Genomic DNA, 26,980 nt, shown 5'->3' on the forward strand with positions numbered 1-26,980 from the left:
ATAAGAGACGGAAATGCAGAGATAACTTCTATTGCTGTTACCAATTCTGCAACTGTAATAAAATGAAAATACTTAACATTATGAAAAACCCAAATTTACCTAGGTTTAGCTCCATTTTGACAGGTCTGCTACCTATATGCTAGGACTACCTATACATGAATTTGAAAAACATCTGTTTGATCATTCTCTAGATGTTAACTGAGTAACTGATATTTAAAATGTTTGCTGGGCTCTAGATGGAAACAGAATGTTCTGTCTACAGTTTCTGTAGAGTGTTGTACCTCCTATACTATTCCCTATCCCAGACACTGAGTATCTCCATTGCACAGTTAAAGCTGGGACCTTGTGTACTTGTTAATTCCCTCATTAAAGAGTTTGCCACAGAACAAACAACTTCCTGCTGATTTATGAATGCAAGCCAAAGTCTTCAATCACTTTTAAACATGGCCAGGTTCCTAGCTAATTTAAAAGAATGCTGTTTGACCCATATGAAGAAGGTAAGACCAATTATTCTTTCTGAGACTCCAATCTACTATGTACAACATGTTTTAACAATAAACTCGTGATTTAGGCCATCCACAATTCAGTTTCCTATCTATCTAGGTATATTAATGAAACCTAATTGTTTCTTCTTTTTTTTTGTTTTGTTGGGGGTTTTGTTGTTGTTGTTTTTTGTTTGTTTGTTTGTTTTTTGTTTCACATATATCAGCTGGAAAAACATCAAGAGGTAAAAGCCTTCCACATCTTATTAGATGGCAAACACAATGGAATAGTGATCTTTGTTGGTCAGACTCCCATCACTCCGGTACAGACAAGAATGATAGCTCTACTTCACAGAACACATACAGCTACAAACCCCTTCATTCTATGGGAATTACTAAATGAATGAGTACTAGCTACCCAATACAGTCACAAGAATTTAAACGAGACATGAAAAGAAGTTCTTCACAACAGGAGTGGACAAAAATTGTAAGAGACTGCCTGACAAGGCTGTGAAATCTCCATCTTTACAGATTTTCAAAATTCAACAAGGCCTTGACAGCCCTGTTTTTTGCAGAAGATTCAACTAGGTAACTTCCAGTTTCCTCCTACCTAAACTCTTCCATGATTCCAACAAACAGACTCAGGAAACTTGGAAAAAGACCATTTCAATGGGATTTTAGGAAGAGTGAAGTGCTGGACTTGATGTGATCCATTTTCTTCTTCCACAAATAATCCCTTTACAGAATATGTGTACGTTTTTGCAGGATCTTTAACAATTTTTCTGTAAGTAATTCTTCCCATTGTATGTTCTGTTATTCCGCAAGTTCCACTTCTGACCAAATTTGATTTGGAAATGTAATACATCTCTTCAACACACCACTCTGATCTCATACTTTCTCATTTTTTAGAATTTTAACACAAAGTTCCCAAACCAGTGATTATTTATCCCTAAGCTATTATTCCCCTTATTAAAGACTTTTAGGAACTAAAGCTGGTAATAGGCACAGAATTTTCTCTACCGCTTTTCTATGCATGCTGATTCCCAGCTGTTTGCTCCTAGGAGCTTTGTCTGACCCATTCCAAAGCACTTCTGTTAATGGGACTTTTACTGGAAAGGCATTTCCACCATTTACTACAAGAATTATTCTCCTCCCCTGACACAATCTACAAATTTTTCAGAACGTACCTTCATTGGCCTCTTCAACGCTTCCTGAATATCCACGCGCTTCCGCATAATGGTCTGGTCTAGTTTGCGTTCAAAGGCCAAGAGATCCATGTAGGCCTGCGACTCAGGAACCAGCTCCCGGATCTGAGAAGGAAGCAAGTAATATCCAAGCACTGGAAGCATGAATCTGCCATGTTCCAGAACAGCAATACTGACACACTCCCAGCCCTTGGACAGACATGCCCAGAGGAGTTCTCCCTCTGACAGCAGCTCCCAGACAGAGAGGCAGGTCTCAGTGGCATGGGACAAGCATAGACTGAAAAGAGGGAGCACAGAACTGAAGCTAGTGGATTCTGGAAGACCCCAGCTGAATCCACAAGGCCTGAATTGTGGCTGTTTTCTTCAAGTGAGGCTTAACTACCAGCAGCCAGGGAGGCACTGCTCTTGGCAATCCAAAGTACTGCCATCTCTCCAGACTAAAAGAGTAGGGGGTATTCATGTTGTTGCTTCAAAAATAAGTGTTACCCATTGTAAGTAAAAACTGCCATATAGGATGCTGGCCTTTGCCTGCATATCTTCCTGGCTGAGGTGAAATTGACCTTCACATCAAAGTTTCAACATGACCAACTATCAGGTGTCAACTTATGATCCTGCCAACTTTTATTGGTATTTTAATACATTAGCTAAACTACATTACTTCTATGGACAGCCCCCCTTTTTATTTTCTTTTACATGGAAGTTAGCAGAGGAGGGGATATGAAGTAGGTTGGAAGGAAGACATAATGAACTGAGTTTAGAAATGGTTAAGTATACTCTAAAATGAAAATGTTGGCTCTTAATTTGGAATAACTCATGCAGGCAAACCATAGAAAAAGGTACTGTAAGTAATTAAAATAGATCTACCAGACAACTTTGACTATTTCTGTAATATTCACTCTAGCTTTCACCTATTTAACTAAAATATTCAACTGTTATATTTCCATAGGAATTAAAAGCAAGTTGGTATTCCTGTTTTGCTTTAGAATCAGAATTAGTTCCCGTTAAAATTACAGGTTAAATCTGGTGTAAGACACAAACACCTCTGTGAGAGACTCCAGGCATACACCTGTTCCCTGTTTTCTGCAAGAACTATTGCATGAGGTCATGGCAACAGCTGGCTCTCCTAGTATTGTGTCTGTGGCAAAGTCTGAGAGTTGATGCCTTTTCGTATCCACAATAGCCTGAGGCACAGCACTCCAGAACGTCACCAGGCAATGTGTGAGGAAGTACCTCCTTTTGCTCATTTGGAACCTTCCCACCAGTGAGCTTCATCTGACACCATTCTCCTGCACTGCTGGAGCAGCAGGGGGCAGGCATTCCCTAGGCACCTTTTCCATATGTTTTACATGTTTTTGTCATCCCTGTCTTAATAATTTTCTGCTCTGAAGATGAACAATTTCTCCCTGCTGTATTTAGACGGATTAAGAATCAAATAAATGTCTCTTTCAACCTACTCTGTTTTGAGATGGTAGAATACCTGCTCTACTTACAGCAAGACTGTTACTTTAGAAAAGCAGAAACCACAGAGCCAAAAACTCTGTTCAGCTTTAGCTGAACCATAATATTTTTAACCACTTATATGCTTTCTCAAAGTGTTAGTATTAGCAGAATAATAAAAGAAACACGAATATTTTTAAGAGCGAAGCACAAAGAGCAAGCATTACCCTGGGAACATCAAAGAACTGACACACAGCTTAGAGAGTAAGGGCAATGAGTGCAAATCTTTGGACCCAACAAAATACCCCAATGGTTTTCTCCTGCTCTGCACAGATGAAAAAAATTTCTCAGTTCCTTGCCTGAGGAAATTTTGGTGTGCGGAAGTCAATTAAAAATTCTGGACCGAGTAAGTAGTTTCAGACCTCTAATGCCAAGTTCCATCAGAGTCAGGTCATGAATCCCATGGGCACGTGGTGAAGCAGGGAGAGGCCTCAAGATACAGCCTGTACCACACATGTGATACAACCTTTCCAGCTGAATCAACAGGTACTACACCCAGGATCTAACGAAAGTTCTAGTAAGTTTGTAGAAACAGCAGAAACCTTCAATAAATATTTGTATTCCACATTTTACATCTTTTATCACATGAAAATGAAAGGGTATTTCCTATACCATTTCAATAACCAAACTGGATGTTAAAAATTTTAAGATGTTAAAAAGCACTAACACTTTAAAATCAGCCAAAGACAAAACTGTATCTAATTCCTTGAACTGCAAATGGCCACAGGTTGGGAGTGCATTTGAGCGAAGAATTGCATTTTCTGTGTTTGTGTGCTTTTCTGGGATGTGTTATGGTCACAGCAAAGATGGGATGCTGGGCTAGATCAAAGGCTCACTCAGGCCAGTTTTGGCAGCACTTACAGTCTTTTGCTTTCTCACCCTACCAACAGAATAATCTTCTGGAGGCATGATAGTGTTTTTGTGATAAGGATCTGTGCAGCCTGCCTAATTCCTTCTTCTTGCACGGTTTGCCCTAATTGAAAAGTTCATAGCTCCATGCAAGCCTACACTCCTCTTCTACAAAAGTTCTAACTACAAATGTGAAAAGAGTATTTCGATACTTAAATTCTCCATTCCAGCCTTTATCTACTTGAAGAAACTCCAGAAAGCATCTAGCAGAAGCAGCATCTCACTAGCCAAGGTTTTGAAGCATATATGGTTACACTTTATGTTAGAATTACATGGATAACTGGAAGAGATTAGTATTAACATTAGTAAGACAGTGTCTTTCTAGAGGCTAGAGTTGTTTATTTTTCTACTACGAAAATTCAAATGTTTCAAACTTTTAAAAATTAGTAAAAAGCAATTATTACTAAATTATGCACTTTCATCTGTGATTTCCACAAGTTTTTTTTATTAGTAGTGACAAAAAAATGGAAAACTTGCAAGTAGAGGCAGTGAGGACAGTGTGGAAGGAATGGCATGATGGGAGAGGCTCTCACAAGTTCCTTGCAGAAGCAGCACAATGGGGAGACCTCACCACATCTGCCTGTAAACAGACATGTGAGGCTTGTGAGACAGAATCAGAAAACAAGGAACAGCTGCAGCACTACAAATTCTTGGATACAAACAGCATCACTGGATAGCTTCTATGGCTGTCAGTACAACAGCTTGGAAGACAATGACAGCAGCCAGCAGGCTAGGGAAGGCAATGAGGAAGCCTTCTGCAAGAAGATCAGCAGCAGAAGGAAAGCTAAGGAAAACCCAGGTCTGGGTCTGGGTCTGCCACTCATGCCAAAAGCCACAGAGAAGGCTGTGGCTCTCCATGCTGTCTTTGGCTCCACTGCTCCTGCTTAAGTCCTGTCCTCAGGCCTCCCAGGGCCCTGAGCCCAAGTCACTCAGGGCAGCGGGGCTGTTCACAGGGACCCTGACAGGATGCAGAAACAGGATAGCATTTCAACATGCTCAAGTTTGGCACAGGAAAAGTTCTGCTCCTGGGATGGAATGACGCCGTGCAGGGGCACAGGTGGGCATTGGCTGGGCAGAAGACAGGTTGGCAGGAGAGGACTTGGGGGCCTTGGCAGATAGACAAGTACAGAAGGAGTCTGTGGGGTAAGGCAGCCACAGAAAGGTCAGCTGCAAAAGGGGCTGTTCTAGTGCACGTGTTCCCATCAAGCCCAGGTAAGAGGCTCTTCCTTGCTACGCCACGCTGGCGGAACCGGATGTGGACTGGTGGGCACAGGAGCACAAAGATGTGACACGCTGGAGCAAGGCCCACAGAGGCTCAGTAGGATGGTGGGGCTGCAGCACAGACCTGCCGAGAGAAGCTGCAAGAGCTTCTGCAGCCTGGAGAACGAAAAGGAAAAGGAGATTGCCTGGGTGACTGCGACTGCCATATGGACTGGTGAAGCACAGACAGGGACAGCCTGCCCTTAGAGGTGGCATGAGGATTAGGGTGAGAAGCAACAGAAACTCACTGCAGCATGGGCAATTCACTCCATATAAGGAATTGGTTTGTAAAAAAAACCTCTGACAAAACAAACAAAACACATGATGGTATTAAAACGTTGGAACACACTGCCGAAAAACGCTCTGGAGTGTCCATCCTTGGCTGGAGGTATTCAGAACCTGTCTGGACAAGGTCCTGAGCAAGTTGATTTATTTTGAACCTGTTTTGTGCAACAGCTCGCCTGCACAACTTTTAGAGGTCCTATTGCTGTGCACCTCCAAGGTCCCAGAAAAAATCCCAATAACTAAAATTGGATATGTTTCAGGCAGGAACAATTGGAGCTGTATTATTCACTGCCTAAGCAGGGTAAAGAAAACAGTCTCAGCAATCTGCTTTTTTAAAGAAATATTACTAATTAATAGAGATGTGGCAGCTTCTTTAGAACTAGGCTACCCTAGAATTCCCATCTTTGAGAGAGGTAACAAAATCTAAGATCTCTTACTCCACCAAGCCTGACCATTTTTTTACTACCTATGGCAGATGCACACAACTCACATATTTCACAGGTATTGTTGAGAACCAGAATTTTTACATCTTAAGTGGTAGTGACTGAAGACTGACTTGGCAGCTATTGGATAGTTTCTCCACCACGAAACTTTAGCCTGTATCTTAATGACAGAAGTATCTCTACCATTGAGGCTTCTATGGCGGTCAAAGAAAGAGAGCTAAGGGCTGACACTCCTTATAAATCATAACTGTGTCACCTTGCAACCCCTAAGAGAGAGTGGTTCAAGGAGGATTTCTGACTGACTACCACAGGGCCAGTAACACAGTCCAGTAAAATGGTAAAAGCAATCAATGACTGTGCCATTCTCAACTTCACAGCCACATGCAGATACCATTCAAGAATGCAAAGATTCTGCAACACTATAAGCAACAGTTCAGCAAGTTTATCACCAGCCACAAATGATAAGCACAGCACAGACTAATATGGGCAGAGAACAGTAATATACTTAAGTGCCTAAACTCTAATTGTTCATGTGAATGTTTAATTACATAAAAGAAGGTGATAAGACACATTTATGAATTAGGATTGGAAGGAGTTACTCTTGAAGTTCTAATAAAAGCAATTCAATAGCTTCTTTATGTAGAGTGGCTGAGCAGCATCTATGACCCAGACAAAGCTCTGAGACTGAACAGTCCAAAGAAACAACTGGAGTGGTGACCAGGAAGTCAATCAGCATGGAAAAGAATCAACTCTAGAGCAGGGAGTCAGATGGCGTAAGAATACAACATTTGGACAAACTTCTGCTAGAAATGCTCTAGCAGCTGATCACAGGCTAGAAAGGAAAGCATGCCTTTCAGCTTGAAGGCATGGTGGGAAGTCTCTAGTCCAACCTCCTGCTCAAAGTAGGGTCAACAGTGACATTACGCTGGGGTTTGAAAACTTCCAAGGGTGGAGATCCTGTGACCTCTTTCAGTTCAAATGCTTGACTGCCCTGTTGTAAAAGCTTCTCCTTACATATATTCAGCTTCTCTCCTGTTTCAGCTTATGCTCGCTGGCTCTCATTATCCTGCCATGCTCCATGTTCTTGGCCCTCCTCTCTCAGGAGCTGGCAAGCCATTGCTGTTGCCACGTCCCCTCAGAGCCCTCCTTCAGGCTCAACACGGCCAGTTGTCTCAGTCTTTCCTCACGTGCTGATCCAGTCATTCAATCAACACTGACCTCAGTCCATTTTGCCAATATTTTTCTTCAATTCAGAATCCCAAAACTGGACACAGTGCTCTAGCTGTGAGCTAATGAGTACTGGGCAAAGATGGGTAATCAAGTCCCCCAGTCTCTTAGCTGTGTTCCTGGCCACGCAGCCCTGGATACTGTCAGTCATCTTTGCTGACAAGGCATAGCTCCTGCTCACACTCAGCTCAGTGTCCACCAGTGCTTGCAGGGACTTTCCAGCAGTGCTGCTTCCCAGCCAGGCAGCCCCCTCTTTTCCAAGGAAGAACATTTGACTTAGTTGAATTTCATAAAGTTCTTCCCAGTTCATTCCTCCACCCTGTCCACAAGCATATCAACTAGTTTCCGCACCTGGTGACTGGTGTCATCTGTAGATTTTATAAGCAAGCACTGCACTGCCTTCTCCAGTGGCAAATATACTGGACTGAAGAGCTGCCAGGACACCTCCCTGTAGTGCTCTGATGTCAGTGTTTTCACAGCCAAGTGCAACCATTGCCCACCCTCTCAGCCTCTCAGCCTCTCAGCCTCTCAGCCTCTCAGCAGATGGTTGTCAGCCCATTTAGACCAAAATGTCCCAACCTGGATACAAGACTACTGTGCATGAGAGAGTGGCCTTGAAAGGACATTGGCCAGTTCCCTCAGCTCCCTCAGATGCAGCCTGTTAGGTATCATGGAGTTGTATGGGTCAAGTTTCCCCAACTAATCCCTGGCCCAATCCCCATCTGCTGTCAGCTACTCCTCTTGGATATGTTCACAGATCACAGGGCATGGCAGGCATCGTTAGTGCAGACTAGAACAAAGAAGGATTTGAGTGTTTCAGACTTACTGTCTCTGTCATCACTGGATCACCCATCCCACTCAGCATGGGGCACACATTTTCCTTGGTCAGCCTTTATTACGAGTGCAATAGTAGAAGCTTTTCTTGTCCTTGATGTCCCTTGAAGATCTCAACTACAGCTGAGCTTTGACTTTGCTGATACCATTCCCTGTATGCCCAGGCAACATTTTTAAACTCCTCCTGTAGCCTGTCCCGGCTTCACCTCTTGTACATTGCCTTTTGGTGTTGGGATTGCTAATGTGAGTTCCCTCTTCTGGGCTCCTCATAAATCTGCTCATTTTCCTGCATGTAAAACAGGCTGCTCTTAGAGGTCCTTAGAGACCTCCCAGCTTCCCTGAGCCACTTTGCCCTTCAGAGCTGCTTCTCAAGGAATCACACTTACCAGTTCCCTGAATAAGCCAAACTCTGCTTGTCTGAAGCCCAGGGCTTGTACTCGTCTACCCTCCTTCCTCATTCCCTGCAAGATCTTGAATTTCTTTATTTCACAGTTGCTATATCCAAGGCTACCACTGATTATCACACCCGTAACCACTTCTTTCTTACAAGTGAACGGCAGATCCAGGTGTTCCTCACCTCTGGTTGGCTCAGATGGAGAAAGGGGTGGACAACAGCCATGCAGTGACCAAACCACAACAGGACAGCTATTATGGCATGGGATCTGTGCAGAGAATTCCACATGGTGGTCAGTGAACATCAGCAGCAGAAATTGAATAAATATTTGTGTAAAGGAAAATGAAGTAGAGAGAATGAAAAGGAGAGGACAGGTGTACAAAAACCTGTCAGCACAGCTAGACAAAAAGTCCTCAGGAACTTGGGGCTGAGCGAGAAGAACAGCCAATACTAAGAGACAAGCATGCCACTGAAGGAGAGGCAGTTTGCTGTTTCAAAGTTACCCTCCACTCAGCAAGTTAAACAAGGAAGAGCAGAGATAGGCACAGCTATAGGGCAAGAATGGTTCTCAGCTGAGATTCTTGCACCAGAATGGGTAGGCAAGGAAGCCAAAGAAACAGAATGGTGGATCACATTCACAGTCCCTGGGAAAAAATATAATGACTCTATACTAAGAGAAAGTAAGAATGACCAGAAGTAATGAGGAGGCAAAGCCTGGAGAAAGAGGTACAAACTGAGGTGCACTCACATGTCCCTACAGACAGTTTGTGGCCTGAGGTCGAAATTGAGGCACAACTGCTAGCCCTGGGTCACAAAGGCAACATCAGCTTCAGAGATTTAGGTCCCCACCTATGAGTGAAGATGCCTGTGAACTTCTCCAAAACTGAATGAGGGTTTCAGCAACAGCCAAGGGTGAACAAGAGAAAGATCCAGAAGTGAGGAAAATGGGAAAAGAGCCTGCTGGACAAAACTGGAGTTAATGTCAAATACATTACAAAAAATACTAAGCCTTGTTATGTTCCAGTATGTCAACCTGAGCCAACCAAGTCCTTGTGTTCATTAAAATTGCATTTTAGACAAAAGATATGCAGTCAGTATAATCAACTTGCATTTAAGTAAAGCATTTGACATACAGTGATAAAGGGAACCACTCCTTATGACCGAAAAATGGGGACTGGAACAAGACCTGTCATGGGAAAAAAGTATTAAGCAGGAAGTACCTCGTGGACCATTTGTTACTAGTTCTTGTACAATAAGGAGAAGTATGCTAAGAAAACTTAGTAATGAAAAATTTGGGTGTCGCAGTCATTGCAAGACAGAGGATAGTACAGTGAATGTAAAAAAGCTCAGAACTGCATAATGGAGATGGGATGAAATGTAGTATTACAAAGCACAGGATCATGCCAGAGTCTAAATCTTGCTCTACTATGGGAATTCATCAGTTGCATATAACAAAAACCAAAAATACTTGTATTAGTCAATCACAGATTGACCAGAGGCTGTATAATTGTGGACAGGCAATTTAAAAAAAAAACCAAACAAAAAAAACCCCACCAATCCAAATTTGCAGTGCTATTTCCAGCAGAGACAAAAAAGCAGGAGTGGCATTCAAGCTCTGGTGATACTGGTAATCTGTAATACTTCGTATAGTTCTGGTTTCTTGAGAAGTAGATTTTAAAAGGTTTGAAAGAGATTAATTTAACCTGGAATAGATCAAACAAATTACTAAGAGGATTTCAAGAGGGGAGCCTCTCTTACTTGGCAAACTAAAAGCAGAGCCTAGCAAAAAAAAAAAAAAAAGCCCTAAGATGCCAGATCAAAAGTATGTCACAAGTAAGGCACCTAACTAGTCCTGAGGTGGCAGTTGTGCCATGGCTTCCATGACAGAGGGAATCAGACTGGATGTTTCCAGAGATCCCATGCAGTTCCCAAATCCAATCTTCCTGTGTGAAATAGTTTGCTGGGTTGAGTTTTTCATACAATTATATTCCTGCAAAATTAAGTCTTTCTCAAATAGCTGACATGGAGTGGCTAACTGATCCTACCCAACCAGCACTATGCTCCAGCACTATGGCACAGGCACTATTGACCAGAGAGCCTGGAAACCCAACAAGAGGTTACCTGTGTAAACTGCCTGAGTCATTATCATAGTTAGGAATACCGAGAACCCACCTCCTTTTCCACTACTACATAAGACCGTTTTCAAGAGAAAAATGTATTTAATATCTTCTCCTCTCCCCTTCAAAGTTCCCAGAAAACATAAGCAAGAATCTGCAAAAAGTCTGTGGGTAACAGATGCTGACTGACTGGAAAACACTCCAGAGGTAGCTCCAAAAAGCTACAAGTTCTACCCTGTGTTTCACATGCATTCCACAGCCACTAGTGCAAATCCTCCACTAGACAGGAGAATGATGTGCACAGCATTTCTTCATCCCACAGATGGTGTAAGGGATTTCTGACACACTGACTGCAGCCTAATAGAGTACTGTAACCCACACAGAGGTCACATCATTGATACCAGCACTGCAGCTGCACTGATAAAAACCCCACTGCAAAAAGACCTCTAGCAATTGCCTTATTACTCCATCAGTTAAAGCTATTGGCTGGAAGTAATAAAGATACCAAAAAGCAAGAATATTTGGTGATAGCATGGTTCTGAAACCATCTGTAGAGATTTTTGACACACCTATAATAAGGCTCTACCTATTAAAGAATTATCATGGACTTGGTAAACAGAGTCAGTGGTCTGTTGGCAAAAAAAGACCTTTTAATCATATAAATGCAACAGGCAAAATAAAAACCAAAAGTAAAAAATCTCCCACAACCAACCAAACCAAACGAACAAAACTAAAAGTGCCTTGAAATGGACATATGATTCCAGCAATAGCCTCACTATACAGCATGTATCACTGCCTGTGAAAACAGTTTGTGTGGGACAGACAAAACTGACAGTACAAGAAACCTAGCTTTCATTATAAAAAAGTACAGACCACCAGCAGAGCAGGAATGAGGCTTCAACACAATTACCAGGGAGGCTGGAAGTAGTTCAATGGTCTGGGTTTAATGGTCGCTTAAGCCTTTCAAGACATGATAAACCCAATGGCTTATATATGAGAGGCTCTGCTTTCAGAAGGTGGCAGGAATGACAAGGGAAGAAGTGATAGCATGACATCAGGAATACCAAAGTGGGCCCACCTCTTTGGATAGCTGGTAGTAGGCACCTGTGAAATGTCGCAGAAGAGACTTTATAGAGCCTGCCAGCAAGTCTGGGCTCGCACTAGCAGTGGAGCTTGAAAACTTGAAAAGGATGTGGAAGTAAAGGACACACCAGTCCAAGAGATTCCAAGCCCAGAAAAGCACCAGCAGTCAAAGCACCTGAGACTAGGATGTGACAAAGGTGTGTGTTTTGAAGCCTTTTGGGACCAAGTAGGTCCTCAGGGAACTCTACTGAAGAGTGTAAAAGAAAGGAAAAGCCTGGGAATTTTGAGAGAGAAGAGCAGAGAGAAATAAGTGTTTAGAAAGGGAGTAGAAGATGTAAGCATTGAGGATCAAACAGGCAGACACCAAAAGCTAGACATATCCCCAGGGATAAAAGAACTAGTAACTCTCCAGACAATACAGACCCCCAGGACTTCATTGTTTACATGGGTTCACTTCAGTCCTACAGTGACACAACCACAAAAATCACAACTTGGCAGCTCTACTGGGCCAGAGACCTGAGTTCAAGCCCACCCCCTCAGGTACAGGCACACTCTGGCCCAGGTCTTGGCCAAGCTCAAAAATGGATTCAAAGCACAGTGGAGCCCCGAGGGCGCGAGTGCCGAGCTGTCGCTAGGCAGCCCAGCGCCACAGTCCCTCCAGCAAGCGGCAGTGCTGGCTCGGCTAACCCAGGCGCCAGGCCCTGCAGGCCGGGCTGCTCCATGCTCCCAGCCCCCAGCCCAGCCCCAGCCTGCCTCTCCACACTTTCACCCACTGCCTACTTACTTTTTAATTAGATTTTTAAACAAAAAGTGAAAGAATTTTCTAAAATTCTTCTATTTACACTAAGATGCTGAACTGATTGTGAAGGGAATAGGAAATGAAAGCGACTCACCCTCTGAGGGAGAATTTTGTCAGCCATCTTCCTCCTCTTGGCACTGTACATTTTTTAAAGAAAAAAACACGTTACCATGGTGACAGATCTAGGAGTAACGAGGCCACCTGCTAAATTATCCTGACATCTCCACATGCTGGTGCACAGCTGTGCATGCTTCAGCAAAAGGGTCTCACCCATGCCCAGGACCTCATACCCCTTCTCTCAGCAGACTAGGGAGTCACTTAGGTAAGAACGAATCAGGGCTGTCTGTTATGCATCCTGGAAAGAACTCTGTAAGTTCTTTGATCACAGCATCTTCTGGTGCAGGGCAGCAATGTATGCAAGTGCATGTGCACACACTGCTTCTAGGTACAGACAAGCGTGCAGCAGGACAGTCTCACGTGCGACACACACCTCTGTGTGTGCACATCTGAGTGGCTGAGTGGCTGCAAATGGCACATGAACTTGTTCAAACAGACAACATGCATTTATTCAAAATCAAGTGCTGAGGAACACATATATATAAGTGTGTATTTAATATGATTTATGAAAACACACACATACGCACACCCTTCCTTCCTTATGTACATACACTTGTTTTACTGTAACACATTTGCATGAGTGATGAACAAAAGTAAAAGGCCTTACATTTCCACATTTCTTCATCTTTATAACAACACACATGGGAAGATGTATGTGTACCTGCAGTGTGTATACACACTGTGTCCATACCCATACATAGGCGCATTTCTATAGCTATCCTTCTAAAAACACACTTGTACTCATGTACATAAACACAAATGTGTATGTGCCTGAGAAAGGGTACTGTCAGGAAGACTGTCAAATACATTGTCTTTTGAACTCTTCAGATTCTAAGAACTGTTTGTGCCCACCAAACCTGTCACCCAGCTTTCTCTAACAGGGCCAAGAGGGAATTCAGGTCCTATTCTTCATATCTTTATTTTGTGATGCTTTTATCTTAAGCAGGAGATGAATCACTCCATCTGTGACAGACAAATGGGAGAAAGCAAACCACCTGCTGCCATTCTGCCATGTCACAAGGACACCCCTCCTTACTGTCTTCATACTGGAAGTCTGTCATCAGCTGTGTCCACATAAAAGCTGTTTCCATGCACATTGGTGTGGCATAATCTCTTCCTACGTTTGTTAATAATAAGCCAGGGCTGAAATACCAGATTCTTAGACTTTTCTCTATCCCCACATAAGCCAAGGCTGAGGAACTCTTTGTGCCTGGAGGTGCAGCAGACAGAAAATTCAGTCACACCCAACTTAATAGGTGAACAATGTCCCTTTTAAAAAGTGTAGGAATAATAGCAATGGAATGTTGCATGGTGTGAAACTCCAACACCTTCCACAGCTCACAAAATCAAATCTACACTGAAACACTTCACAGACTATGGAAGTAAAGGCTGAGCAAGCCCCAGCCTCCCAAAGGGAGTGGGATATGCAGGTACCTGCAACAACCCCACAGGCTTGCAGATAAAAAGCAAAAAACAAATAAAGCAACATCCCCAAACAATTTGGGTCTCAACCAGTTCTTCAACAGTCTATTACAGAAATTAGGTTTTTGTCTCTACCAAACCTGCCAAGAAAGGCAAGTGCAACCTTCTTGGCCCATTTGTGCTAGAAAACATGGAACTCATTCACACCCAGAATTGGACCCAAGGTGTCAGAAAAGTGTGCCTGAAAAAACAGAATGAGAAATGACAGGGAGATGGAAATGAAAAAAGGGAAAACATTCAACACATTATCTGAAGGGTAGGCATGGCAGAAGAAACAGAAAAATTCTCTGAGTACCCAGGGAACACTGGTGTGAACTGGGCTCAAGGCAGTAGAGATCACCGATGGGTCCCAAACTAGAAACACTGAAGTTAAGAACAGGGGAAGGGAACTTTCTTCTGTGAGTTAGGCCATCAGCTGTTAGAAAATAGTATCCTTTAATGCTCCCTGGAAACTACTTAGTGACTCAAGTTTATCTTAATTATCCCACAGGGGCAATTTTTCAGGTTATATCCACCCTAGTACTTGAAGGTTGGGCATTATTTTATGCAGTTTCCTGGAGAACCTCCTGGGAAGTGCTATGGAATGTGCATTTTGACTGGTGCTGGGCAAGGCCTCCAAGTCGCACATGCACTGCTTGTGCTCACGTGCTGCACTCACACACATTCCTTCTGTGTTCAACCTTTTCCAATTGTAATGTACTAATACTCTCAGGATTGGTGTCCTTTCCAGATGCATTCCAGATACAAGCATTCCCAAGTCCTGGCTTGCTGATCCAAGTTATATAACCTGGACAGAGCAGCGCTCCTGAAGAACTGAGCTTAGAGAGTCATGTTTTACCTACACCTGGATTCCATGACTCCACCAGAACACTGCCAGAAGCTGTATATACATCTATAATGATTTTGCAAAAAGTAGCGTGCACAGATGACTGCACCCTATGTGTGTGTGTATCACACTGATGGATCACAAGACTGATGAGGTCTAATACATTGCAAAAAGAAATTAGTTAACTTATTTGAGAATACATTCAGCCATGTAAAAGGTGGGCATATTTCAAAAAGAAGGTTCCTTATAGAAATCCCTCTAATTTTATGAAATTACTTCCTGTGCATATTTAATAACCTTATGTGTAAAAACACTTGGGACAACTGCAAGTTTTATGACCACTCTTCTGAGGTACCATAGTACAAGTATTAGCATAACAAACCAAAGTTTTTTCCACTTGTGTGATTTACAAACTACTTTGTTAGCCAGTCAGAAATCAGAGCAACTATACAGAACAGGCAACAAATAATATAATAATTGTATTATATTAGAAGAGGACTGTTCATTAATTCTAAAGGCTAAACATAGTCGACAGATTTATGGCGTGACAAACCTGTGAAGTAAAAGCAGTGTAACTGCAAAACCAGACATTATTAAAGCTTGGTTTGTTCAAGACTACTCACAACAACAAAAAAAACCCAAAAACAACAAAAAAAAAAAAACCCACCAAAACAAAAGAAAACAACAACAACAAAAAAAACCCCAAAAAACCAAACAAAAAAACCTACCAATGTTTTTCTTGCTTAAAAAACTGACAATACATGTATCTTCTACTCTGTCTCATTTGATCTTAAAGCTCTTACCTACTGCTAAACAGGCATCATCTTTGCTTCCTCAAATTGTCCTCCTGTGTTTTCTTCCCAGAGCACTCACCTCCTAGCTCGGTTCTGAGTGGCTTGCTGCTGCTGCTGCACCTGCTGCTGCACCTGCTGCTGTTGGACCTGCTGTGGTGCAGTGCGTTTTCTTGTTGTTTCCATCACACTTTGGGGCATCCCAGGTCGCACAGAGGGGCTTCCAACATATGGGGGGCCAGGAGGACCCATGGGAGCCCCCTGATGGGGCATTCGAGCTCCTGATGGCATCCCAGGGCGCTGGAGAAAAAGTGAAATAGAAAGAAAAGCCACTTTGGTTCCTGTTTCTCCAGCTGCCAAGACATTTGTAAATCATGCAACACTGGCCCCAACAGATTCTCTGTTTTGACCATCCTGGCAAACACTAAGCAGCAACACAAAGCATGTGAGCTCTGTGACTAGTGTATCTTGGATGTCATGAAGAGGCATTCAGAGATAAACTAGACAGCAAACAGGAAGGAAAAGTACTAGGCTTGGGAAAACACTCAGTGGTCAGTAGCATATCCAGACCAGCTCTGGAAGCTCTACCTTCAGCCTGAAGAGAACACGCCATGGCAGTGACATGCAGCCCAAACTGGTGCAGCTCACACGCTGCTCTCACCGCATGCGCTGCACTGCTGAGCAGGCGGCTCTGATCAGCTGGGAGACACAAACCAGCACAGACAAAACACCAGCAGAAACATTTTCCATTCTGAGCCTTCCACTTCACCTACACCAGAGAGCAATGTAAGTTCATAACGCAACATGAATCCTTTAAGAAAAAGTCATGTCTCTAATCAAGACTTTAAAAAAAAAAAAAAAAAAAAAAAAAAAAAAAAAAAAAAAAGGATGTGGTAGTTTGTCAGCAGCCCCTGTAAGCATTCTAAAGCCCTGGCATTTATGTTGACTTCTGCATTCTCTCAAGAGACACTTCAGGTCAAATCACAAGTTTAATGCTGCACAAGACACACAGTAAACCAAATTCTGAATCCCGAAAGTTTACAGAAACCACCAGTAAAATAATTACCATCTCTAAAATGCAATTCAAAACAGAGAGGTGAGTTTAGTCTCATACTGAGAATTATCAATATGTATATGTCCACGCATACGGAAAAATACAGATACACACACTCTCTAGGCATTTGAACCAGGATGAGAATAAGAATAACCATATAACAAAAGTCCTTTGAAAGTCAAGTCCCTCTACAAAGTCCTGTAAGGAAACCAAGAGGCAATGACATCCATTATGGATAAACAATTGGTTAAAGGATAGAAATGAGGCAAAAGTAATTGGTTCTGAAAATAAAAGGAAGGCACATGTGAAATTCTGCTGGGACTTCTCATTTTCAGCATATTTAAAACATCCTGGGGAAAAAAAAGAACCAAAAAAAGACAGGAAAAAAAGCAAGGAAGTGAAAAAGTTTGTTGGTAATGCTAAGCAATTCACACTGGCAAGGATGAAGGCCAGCTTCAAGACCTGCAGAAGGACTTTATGAGACAGAATGAATACTTAAAAGGAAGATGCAAATGTATTTCAATACATATTGAAGTGAATTACAAAAGGAGAAAAAACAATCCCAGAACCACAGACAAAGCAATGAGCCATAAGCTGATTGCTGTCCAGCAGAAGCAAGATCTTGTTTAAACAGACACTTCCAGAAAAAAAACAGTTCACTGGTTACTAGAGGTCAAAAAAAAGCCATTAAAGAAATAAGAGTGGAGGTAACAGAGGGTATTGGTGTGCCACTGGCCGTGGGGCAACCACAAGTGAAGGCTTGTGTGCAGCTCTGGCTCCTGCAGCTCAGTGATGGCAGAGCAGAGTTGAAACAAGGCCAACAAATAGCACAGAAATTCTTAACATATGGAACCATGGCAGTAAATATATTGTGACTTTTCATCTGGAAAGAGGTGATCTAAAGTGATCTAAAGGGGAATTTGCCAGAGCTCTGCAGAATCAGGCGTGGCCTGGGGAGGGCAGTTGGGTATTGACTGTTCACTTCCCCTGCCAGAACAGTGAACCCTAGCCATCAGCAGAGGGGTCAGGCTCACAGACCACTGAAGGGGTGAGTTTGTCACACCATGGATGCCAGCCTGTGGAACTCTCTTCCAAAGGCAGTTTGGAAGACATACTTGGCTCATTAGTTGCAGACTGAGAAAGTACTTGGAAGAAATACACTGCTGGACACCAAAGTGAGATGTGTGCACCCTGAGGGTATGCAAGCCAGTCCACTGGGAGTGGGAAGAAAATAGTTTGTGCACAGTCAACATATATAATTATTTTTAAAAGTTTATTTCATCTTTATCTCATAATTTTTATTATTTCTAAATATATAATTATATACTATAATAAAACATAATTCTAAATGTAATTTGGACCTGCATCTCCAAATTAATCATCCAAATCCCCTGTAGCTCCCAGAGCACCAGCTCAGCGCGCTCGCTGATCATCACAAGTCTTAGATACTCCTTGTGCTTCTATGTATAAAGGAAAATGGAGAAAGGAGAGGAACAGATAATCAGCAAAGAACCAACATGGGCTATAACTGGTATGGACAGAGAAGCAAGGCAGGAGGTAGGAGAGTGACCAGACAGGAATCCAAGCAAGTGAATTCAACAGGTGTCGACATAAGAAACCAGTGGCAGGTATGGCCATGGAAAGAGCAGCAGGCAGTAGACAGAGAAAACTGCAGCTTTGTGCAAAGCTTCACATGTGTTCTGCCATGAGCCTGGAGCCCCAAGGACAGCTGGAAGGGAACACTGCTCTCTGTTCCCATGTATGTGCCCCCACCCTCTGACCCAGGCAGAGTCAGCAGAAAGAAATGGCCCAGAAAATGCTTCTCTCTTGAATCTGCATTTAAGGTTTGTCATCTGTCAAGCCACACATTGTGGCCTTCTTCCAGCAAAGGGCAGACCACTAGGCCAGCTGCTGCCTGTCAGTCAGACAGGGACATCTGACAGTCATTCAGAAGAGCCCAGATCCTGAGCACAGCCATCTCATGAAGACTCATGGATAAAACTGAAGGCCCATTTTGGTGCTGCTCTACAGGACACCTTAGGGCTTGAAAAACAACGTCAGCAAGCTAAGTCTACCCTCAGTCCTGGTCTGATGTTTTTGAACTTCCTTCAGTTTCCTTTGTTAAACACTAAAATAGAGAAACATAGAGAAAAGGCAAACATGAGAAAAGAGAGACAGCTCTAGCAAAAGCACATTCGATCTCATCCCTTCACTGCCTCATTCCTTAGCCTGTGTTCTCACATTCCTACCTCTGATATCACTCATAGATAAATATTACTCACTATGCAACTGTGCAACTGCCTTCCTGCTGCAAGCCCACCAGACTCCCAAGATAGAGAAATTCTTTATCTATCTAAACTTTTATAAAAGAAGAACATACAAGCAGTACTTCATCTTATCTAAAAGCTTATTTTGCTCTCAAGCATGTGCGAGACAAGACAGTGATGGACAATACATCAAATTTTTCACAATAGTGACATTTAAAAAAAGAAGTCTTCATACTAAAGAGTATTCCAATACCATTATGGCTTTTGAAAGAGATCTTGAAGGTGCCATCTGTCTACAGGTTAGGATCTCGCCCTCTTCCTCAGCCAGATGGAATTGGTCTTACACAAGAAGCATCCATGGGAAAGGATGCAGTGCAAAACAGCACTGACACATCCTCCTTCCTGGAAAATCATGTACCTGAGACCCCCATCCCTGACCCATCTCTGTTCGTACCCACAGTCCTATCTCCATTTTACTTCCATTGATTCCATTTACATGTATTATTTTGCACAAACACCTCACTGGACAGAGGGCAAAACCACTATGTGCCATAGGAAATGAGGAAGACCCCAGCCTGTCCCCATGTGAAGGATGCCAAATCAGCTCTGAGAAGGTGAAGCAGAGAGCAGAGCAGAGGTGCCTGCAGAGCAGCAAGGCAAAGACAGTGCAGTGCATAAAGGCACACAACCAATATTTCATGCACGTGTTCTGGTCCCCAAGAGCTCTGCTGATTGCCTGCATTCATGTGCATGGCCCATCACTGCTCTGGCTACAGCTGTTCAAACCTGAGCATACTGTCAGTGCAGCAGGACACCACCTCCCTGTCACCTGCTGCCACTATCCCTTCACTGCCTTCCACTGACCAGCTTCAGGGGCCACATTTGGCTTGTCTGCTTCCTCCTTGCCTGAACTTCCTGTCACATCAGAGCTCTGCCTCTGTCCTCTTTGTCATCCTTAAGTGAACTTCTGTCTGACAGCAGTAACGAGACAACACTAGAGCAGTGCTTTTCTACATTCTTCTACTGCAGTCTTTTCTCAGGGGATGTACATCATAGCAGTCAAAACACAGAAGCAGAAAAAAGGAGGTTTCCTGTCTGGACATACCAGTAAGAGGAAAACAACCTGGAGAACTGACAGGTGAAAGTAAAAAAAAGTATCAAGAAAGGAAAAGCAAAAACATCCACAAGAGGCCTCAGAAAGAGACTGAACAGAGCAACGGGAGCTGCTGCATTGCAGCTGAGTGCTGAGCTGCACCGACAGCAATCTCCTGTCTCAACAGACTCCATCCACCTCAGCAGCACACAGGAGGCTCTTAGGGCTCGTGGGGAACAGCCACCAGCTTCTTGTTAACACAGACACTGACAGATTTTGAGAATAACCACTACCACCAAGTATACAAACAGCATATTTCTCAACTAAAAAGGAGTCTACAAGAAAGATGGAGAGAGACTATTTACAAGGGCCTGGAGTGACAGAACAAGAGAGAAGGGCTTCACACTGACAGACAGCAGGTTAAGATTAGAAGAAAATTTACTATGAGGGTGGTGAGGCCCAGGTTGTCCGGAGAAGCTGCGGCTGCCCCATCCCTGGAAGTGTTCAAAGCAGTCTGGGGGGAGCTTGGAGCAATACCATCTAGTGGAAGGCATCCCTGCCTATGGCAGAGGGGTGGGACAAGACAATCTTGAGAGTCCTTTCCAATCCAAACCATCCTATGATTTCTATAGGGCATAAACATAAGCAAGGGGAGATATCTGACGCTGTCTAGAACTAAGAATGAGTAACCAGAAGTACCTGAAACCCCTAAGAAATTGAGACTAGACTGATATTGTCTGATGGCAAAAAGTTTCTGATTGCACAAATGGTTTCCCAACTGGATGTGTTGTTTCAAAATGGACTCTTAGAAGTACCACAAATAAAACTTGTACAAGGCTTCTCTCCTCCTGACAATTATAGATGTTATTTGAGAAGTTACCTTTCTTAATATCTGGGAATCTTTTAGAGGCTTAGTAAACGGAAACAGCAGCAGTATAATTCTTGCTTCCTGCCATATTCACTTTCCTCCATTTCCCAAAAGCTCTCAGCCTGTAGGTCCAAGTTCCAGGTACCATCCATTTTAATATAATGTTCACAACAGTCCAAAAGCCTTTAACTTAGAAAACACCTCAGTTACATAACTGTGAATTGTACACAAGACAAAGTTCAGCTCTATTTCACGTGTGTCTTTTCACAGCTCAGAATAATCTGCCCCCAAGCTCAAGTGGAGCACTTGGATGCAACCAAAATAACAACAACAAAAAAAAAAAGTCTTTGGAATTGAAACAAACTAACCTCACAGACCAGCTTCGAGTTCCACCAGCTTCAATGACCGCTGCTGTGATCTAATGTATGGAAGGGATTTTGTGCGAAGAACTACCAGAATGTGCCTCTTGGCTTTTTGAAAAGGATGGCTTTGGGAGGGAGAGGAACAACAGAGCTCTGCAGCACCATGACTCCCTTGGAGAGAGAAAAGGCTAAGTCAAGAGCTCATTGTCTCTTCCCTTACAACCACCAAACAACAGTCGGCAGGATCAGATAATTACTTACGCAAGATAAGCTGAAAAAATTCCTGACACTAAACACTGAATGCTAGAAGTTTATAAGGGCTCAGGAAGACATCATTGGACCAACCTCCACAAATAAAATCCACACGGAGGCACTACACAGAGGGTAGCTTCGGGTCAGAAAGCTCCCAAGCTCCAAATCACAGAGTATTCATATGAACCATCACTAAGGTTTTGCCTTGCTCCTGTACTTTCATGCTGCCTTCTGCTGCCCCATGCAATCTGAGACACTGAACTAGATGATCCAGTCTGACTATTTTTATATCCCTATAGTTTTTTGAGTTTTTTTAGAAAGAGAAGAGCAATTCAAACATCTCACAGATCAATTTTATCCACACACCTACATTCATCACCAAATCCAAGTTTTCTAAACCAGCAACTCAAATTTGTTTAACAAGCCTATCCATATTGCACAAAATCACACTGATCTCTATTAAAGCCTTGACTACCATTAATACGATTTTATTTTCTTAATTATGTATGAACCTTTCTCTATCTGACAGTCTGAAATTAGCTAGAATACGGCTAGAAAAGGACAAACCTTCAGTCTCTACCAGCAGCTTGTTTACATGGAATGTTGTACAAGCCAAGTACCTTCCCAATCAAATTCCTTGCCGTAAGGTCCCTTGATTTCTCCAGGCTGCCCTACTCACCCCAAATACCTCCCTGTTCACCAGAGCAGGGGATATGCACAAACCAGAGCCTCCATTCCAAGCCCTGTTCCCTGAGGATGCCCTCGCAGAGAGAGCCATGCAAGGAGCCCTGTGGCAGAGAAGTGGAACAAACTATCCAAAATCAACAGTTCATGAGGCTCTTTTCCAGCCATTCCAGTGTTAGCTGGCTTATGCTCTGACAAGACAGTATCTATATCCATGACAAAATAAAAATCAGTAGGATGCTTTTCATTAGCAAAGCTCTACTTTTTTCAAACCTGGCCATAGTCTCTTTGCCTCACAATTGCCAGTACTGATCTCCACAACCCTGTGACTGGCTGGGAGAAACAGTCACTTTCATTCACTTAAAACATATCACCACTCAATTTTGGGAAAATATCTTTAGTTCTTCCCGTTCTAATAAAACCCCCATAATTTTTATAATGTATTGAAATATGAGTCCTCGAGGTCATGCAGTTCTTCCTCTTCTCAAAGAAGTATCATCAGTATCTCCATCATCTTTGATAGATGTTCACCTCTTTAACCAGTACCTAAGAGCCTTCAATGACAGAGATTTTACAACTTACATAATCAGTCTCTATACTTAGATATTATAAATAAAACCAAAAATACCCCCATCCCCTTAATGATGAAGCCTTCAGAGGTCTCCCACTACTACTGAACTCCGGGTTCCCAGTCTTTTGGATTGTTAGTGATACAGATCACCCAAATCAAAAGAACATTCTTATAAGTATATGCCATGGATTTGCAATTGCTTCTGTGTTATTCCCTGCACCACTTCCCAATCAGGCTAACAGTTTACTCTATTTATTAGCAAGACACTAGGCAGCTCACAGGATATGCAAGCCTTTCTCCTGAATAGTGACATTTCATTTAAATCCAGCAATGTATCAGGAGATGCAAAACTTGTTTATGAAATTCATTGCCCATCCCCTCTTCCAAATCACTGATAAATCTATTATAGACCCTTCATACCCATCAGACCTGCCACTTAGTTCATTCTAACACTGACAAGTTATTTATTAATATTTTAAATACTTGTTTACATGCTAGCATGCTCTGAGACTCTTCTTTCACTGTTGTAAATGTCATTTCATAGAGGACAGTTCATGTATTTACCATAAAATCCTATGACCAGATTTGAGAGGTAGACAGGCAAACAAAAAGAGGACTGAGGATAAGCAAAGGAGGCACATCAGTGACACACAGGTCTGTATGAATTAGCAATCTTGAAGTGTAACTAATATTAAACTGTAGAGATTAGCAGGAACTATGAAATAACATGTATTAGCAGAAAATAAATATGGATAAGGACTTACACTGCTACAGAGAGCTTCCCAGGCATAGCAAAGAGGACAAAGACCAAGATCACTATGGGTAAAAGAAGGTGATTTGAACTGACAGCAAGTACATTGTAAATAGAGCTATGACTAGAGAGTTAAGAAAGGCACATAGACCTTTACAGGGGTATCTGGTACAAAAGGCAAGAAGATTGGTTTTGGAAAGAAGATAAAGTGGGAACAGGAAAAGGACACAGAGGCAGATTTAAAAGGTCAGAACAACAGGAGAAGAAAATGAACCTCTCAGCAGGTTCTTGTGTGCAGATGACACAGCCAAGGTCGCCAGCACAAGGCACCAAGTGAAGATTCCTGTGATCGAGCCACAAGAGGACAGATGTCTGGACAAGAGCTTTGACAAGACCTGCACCATGGACCTTCTCAAGACTAAACAGGCAGATATATGTTTGAGTAAGACAGAGGAAAAACAGAAAGAAAGAAACAAAGGAAAAGCAGGGGAGGGAGACAAAGGCAGGATCTAAGGGATCCAGCCAGCAATGACGCCTGTGGTAGAGAGTAGAAGATAGAGGAAACTGAGAAAAGGAATGACCTGCAGCAAGATTAGTAACTTGATCAACAAAATATAAGGCAACAGCTGGACACCCAAAGAGATGTCAAAGACTGCCTGAAATATACTACTGGACAGCAGAAAATGCATTGATAAAAAGACAAATCAACATAAATGTGGTGATTAGAGCCATATTTATCCACAAAAATGCAGAAAAAGAGAGGAACAACAACAACAAAAAAAGGACAAAGTACAGGATGAAGCCTTTGGAGGAAAAAAAATTCTTCCCACAAAAACAATGTGCAAGACGCTGATGAAACAGAACAGGAGCAAAAGAATAGTAAAAATAAATAACTGAAAGAAATCTAACCTTTTTAAAAGCCCAACTGCCAACCAGAGGTGTAACAAACTATCAAGGTCTCAAGCAGGAGGAGAATGAAGCATCCCACTTGAGAGTTTTAACCTTTAAGAGATTGCACCTTTCAAGGGGATCCTATCTGCCTGGGACAAAACGAGGAACAAGACATCATCTAAGCTTGCAACATGGAAAAGCACAAAAGCAAGATCAGGTGCACAAGAGCAAAGGGCAAAGTGACCTTAGCAAAGGAACATATGTTTCCAGAAAGATTAAGTGAATCCAAAAGCTAACCGCCCTTAGGAAATACTGCAGAATTATCCTGCTCATTTAAGTGTCAACAAAGTAAAAAAGTATTTCTCACAACATGCTACCTCTATTTGCTTCTCCCCATTTTTAGGGAGGGAAAAGAAAATAATTTTCAATAACCAAATTAAATAATGGTATCATAGATTGAAAAAAAAATTAGTCATTTGAAGAAGAGATTGGTCCCTGAAATTAGAGCAGAATCCGACTCCATGAAATTCCACTAAAGTTAGCTATGCCACTTGCTTTTTCAAGGAATTAATTCAGATGTTGACACACTTTGGGTAGTAATAAAACACAGGAGCCAGTACTATGTAAACTCAAAGTAATGGCTGGCATGGCACGTTCTCTTATTTGGTAGGATACAGGGCCTGGAGAGATAAAATGAAGCTACAACTTTTTTTCACCTTTTGTTAAGCAACAGAAGAGTGACTACCCCAACCCATGTTTTGATCAAAATGAACCTCAGACAAGGAAAAAACTAAAGGGAACAAACCAGGCAGCAAAGCAGAACTAAGGGAGATGATAATGAAGGAAAGGAGAGGTGTTCAGGCACCAGAACAACAGCCAAGAAGCCCCAGCCTCGACAACAAGGAGCAGGAAGATGACAAACATATACATATATTCCAGCCTAATGCATATATTCAAGTAAGATGCCACTAGCAACAAAACTCCCAGGGCAGAAAAGGCAGACTTTTCTGGCATCCAAATAAGTAATGGAAATTAGTTCTGCTATATTCATTCCGGTATAAATTAAAAATTTCCCAGGCTTAAGGGGCCTGCATGCTGCTTTAACAAGAAGGCCAGCTAGACATGGAATAAGCAAATTCACATAATTATTTTTGCCACTCTTCTTGATACTCAAGGAAGATCACTGGTGCGCAAATGCCAAAAGAAACTTTAGAAAAGGCAAAATCATCCCATCTGCCACCCTCCCAACATGCCTCTGGCTCTGCTCAGATACAGCCATCATGATCCAGACCACCTTGATGAACTCACATGTCCACAACAAAAGCACTGCTACCACCTGCACACCCACTCTCTGTCACACCAGAAGAGTCGCCCATTTCACCCAGCCTGCTCCTGTGCACTGGCACCACATCATCTCTTCACAGCTCTCACCAATGCAAAATGCCATCTCAAAGTCCTTAGCCTTGCCAGTCCCACCACATGCAGGATCTACAGGACACACACAAGATCCTACACATCTTGTAAGTAAGCCTGAATCACGGAGACAACTCAATAGTCTGCCATGAGCCACACAGGTTTCTGTGATCTTTCCACAAGAGCCCCCACCTGATGTCTTCAAAAAGGTGTCACAGGAGATGCCAGAATCCTCAAGAAAGAAGCACTTGGGACTATCAGTATCCAAACAATATCACATTCCTTGGGGCTCTTTACCAGCCTTATTCCCCTTAAATGTTTATCAATGCTAGAAATCCAAATGTTATAAATGGTGACTGCTCTCAGACACTAGAGTCATTTAAAGAACATTTCCAGTGGCAGCAAAACAGGGTAAGCATTTCCCCTTAAATGGAGATTGAAGACCTGATTCTTAAACAAAAGCTGAACATTTTTAAAGACCTGAAGGATTGCTTTAATTAAGCATGGCACCCTGAAATTCTCTTGTGGATGAGTTTCCATAGACTGTTACAGATCTGCAGAGCTAATCTCTTCAAGCCCCTGAAAGTCACCTGTTAAGTAGCCAGAGGATACATACGAGCCAAGACTGGAGACAACCAGAGGCAGCACCACAATATGTTCCATCAGGCTCTCATCAGAATTGTTTTTCAAAACACAAGTTTGGTTACAGAACAAAGTGTCCTACAAGCCCATTTGGGTTAGATCCAGTGCAGATTCTGCACCACAATCAGGCTGAAAAGCATGCTATTCACCATTCAGGGAGAATCACAGCAAAAAGCACAGCACACATCCCCCCAAACACAAGCCTATATTATCAATGAATCAGTGCATTGGCTGGGGGCTCCACAGACCCCAGTGTTCTCCTGGTGAGGCAGCTACCAGCGCCCCAGGAGCACACTGCAGGCGCCGATCCAGCCCAGCACAGAGCCTCCAGTTTCCACTCATCCCTCTATTCAGAGCCAGCCAGCTCACTAACTTTCCCGA

The 26,980-nt window shown here is 42.7% G+C and overlaps 1 protein-coding gene across 12 annotated transcripts in view; it reads right to left on the reverse strand.

Moving 5' to 3' along the window:
- The window catches only part of SMARCD3 (SWI/SNF related BAF chromatin remodeling complex subunit D3), an 85,455-nt gene that overhangs the window by 27,657 nt on the left and 30,818 nt on the right, over positions 1-26,980 (reverse strand). For 9 of the 12 annotated variants that reach the window (XR_014849625.1, XR_014849626.1, XM_085049945.1 and 6 more), the window contains 3 exons: positions 15,834-16,051; positions 12,630-12,672; positions 1,670-1,792 (listed from right to left, as the gene is read on the reverse strand). Coding sequence is in view for 10 of the 12 variants with exons in the window: in XM_085049942.1 (XP_084906068.1) it covers positions 1,670-1,792; positions 12,630-12,672; positions 15,834-16,051 (384 nt within the window). In the remaining 2 variants the exon portion in view is untranslated. Of the gene's footprint in view, positions 1-1,669; positions 1,793-12,629; positions 12,673-15,833; positions 16,052-16,339; positions 16,417-21,401; positions 26,968-26,980 lie in introns of those variants that run through there. The other 3 variants (XM_085049950.1, XM_085049944.1, XM_085049952.1) reach the window with 3 other exon arrangements.

The sequence above is a fragment of the Lichenostomus cassidix genome, chromosome 2 (assembly GCF_008360975.1).
Source record: "Lichenostomus cassidix isolate B80296 chromosome 2, HeHo_3.0, whole genome shotgun sequence".
Lineage (NCBI taxonomy): Eukaryota > Metazoa > Chordata > Aves > Passeriformes > Meliphagidae > Lichenostomus > Lichenostomus cassidix.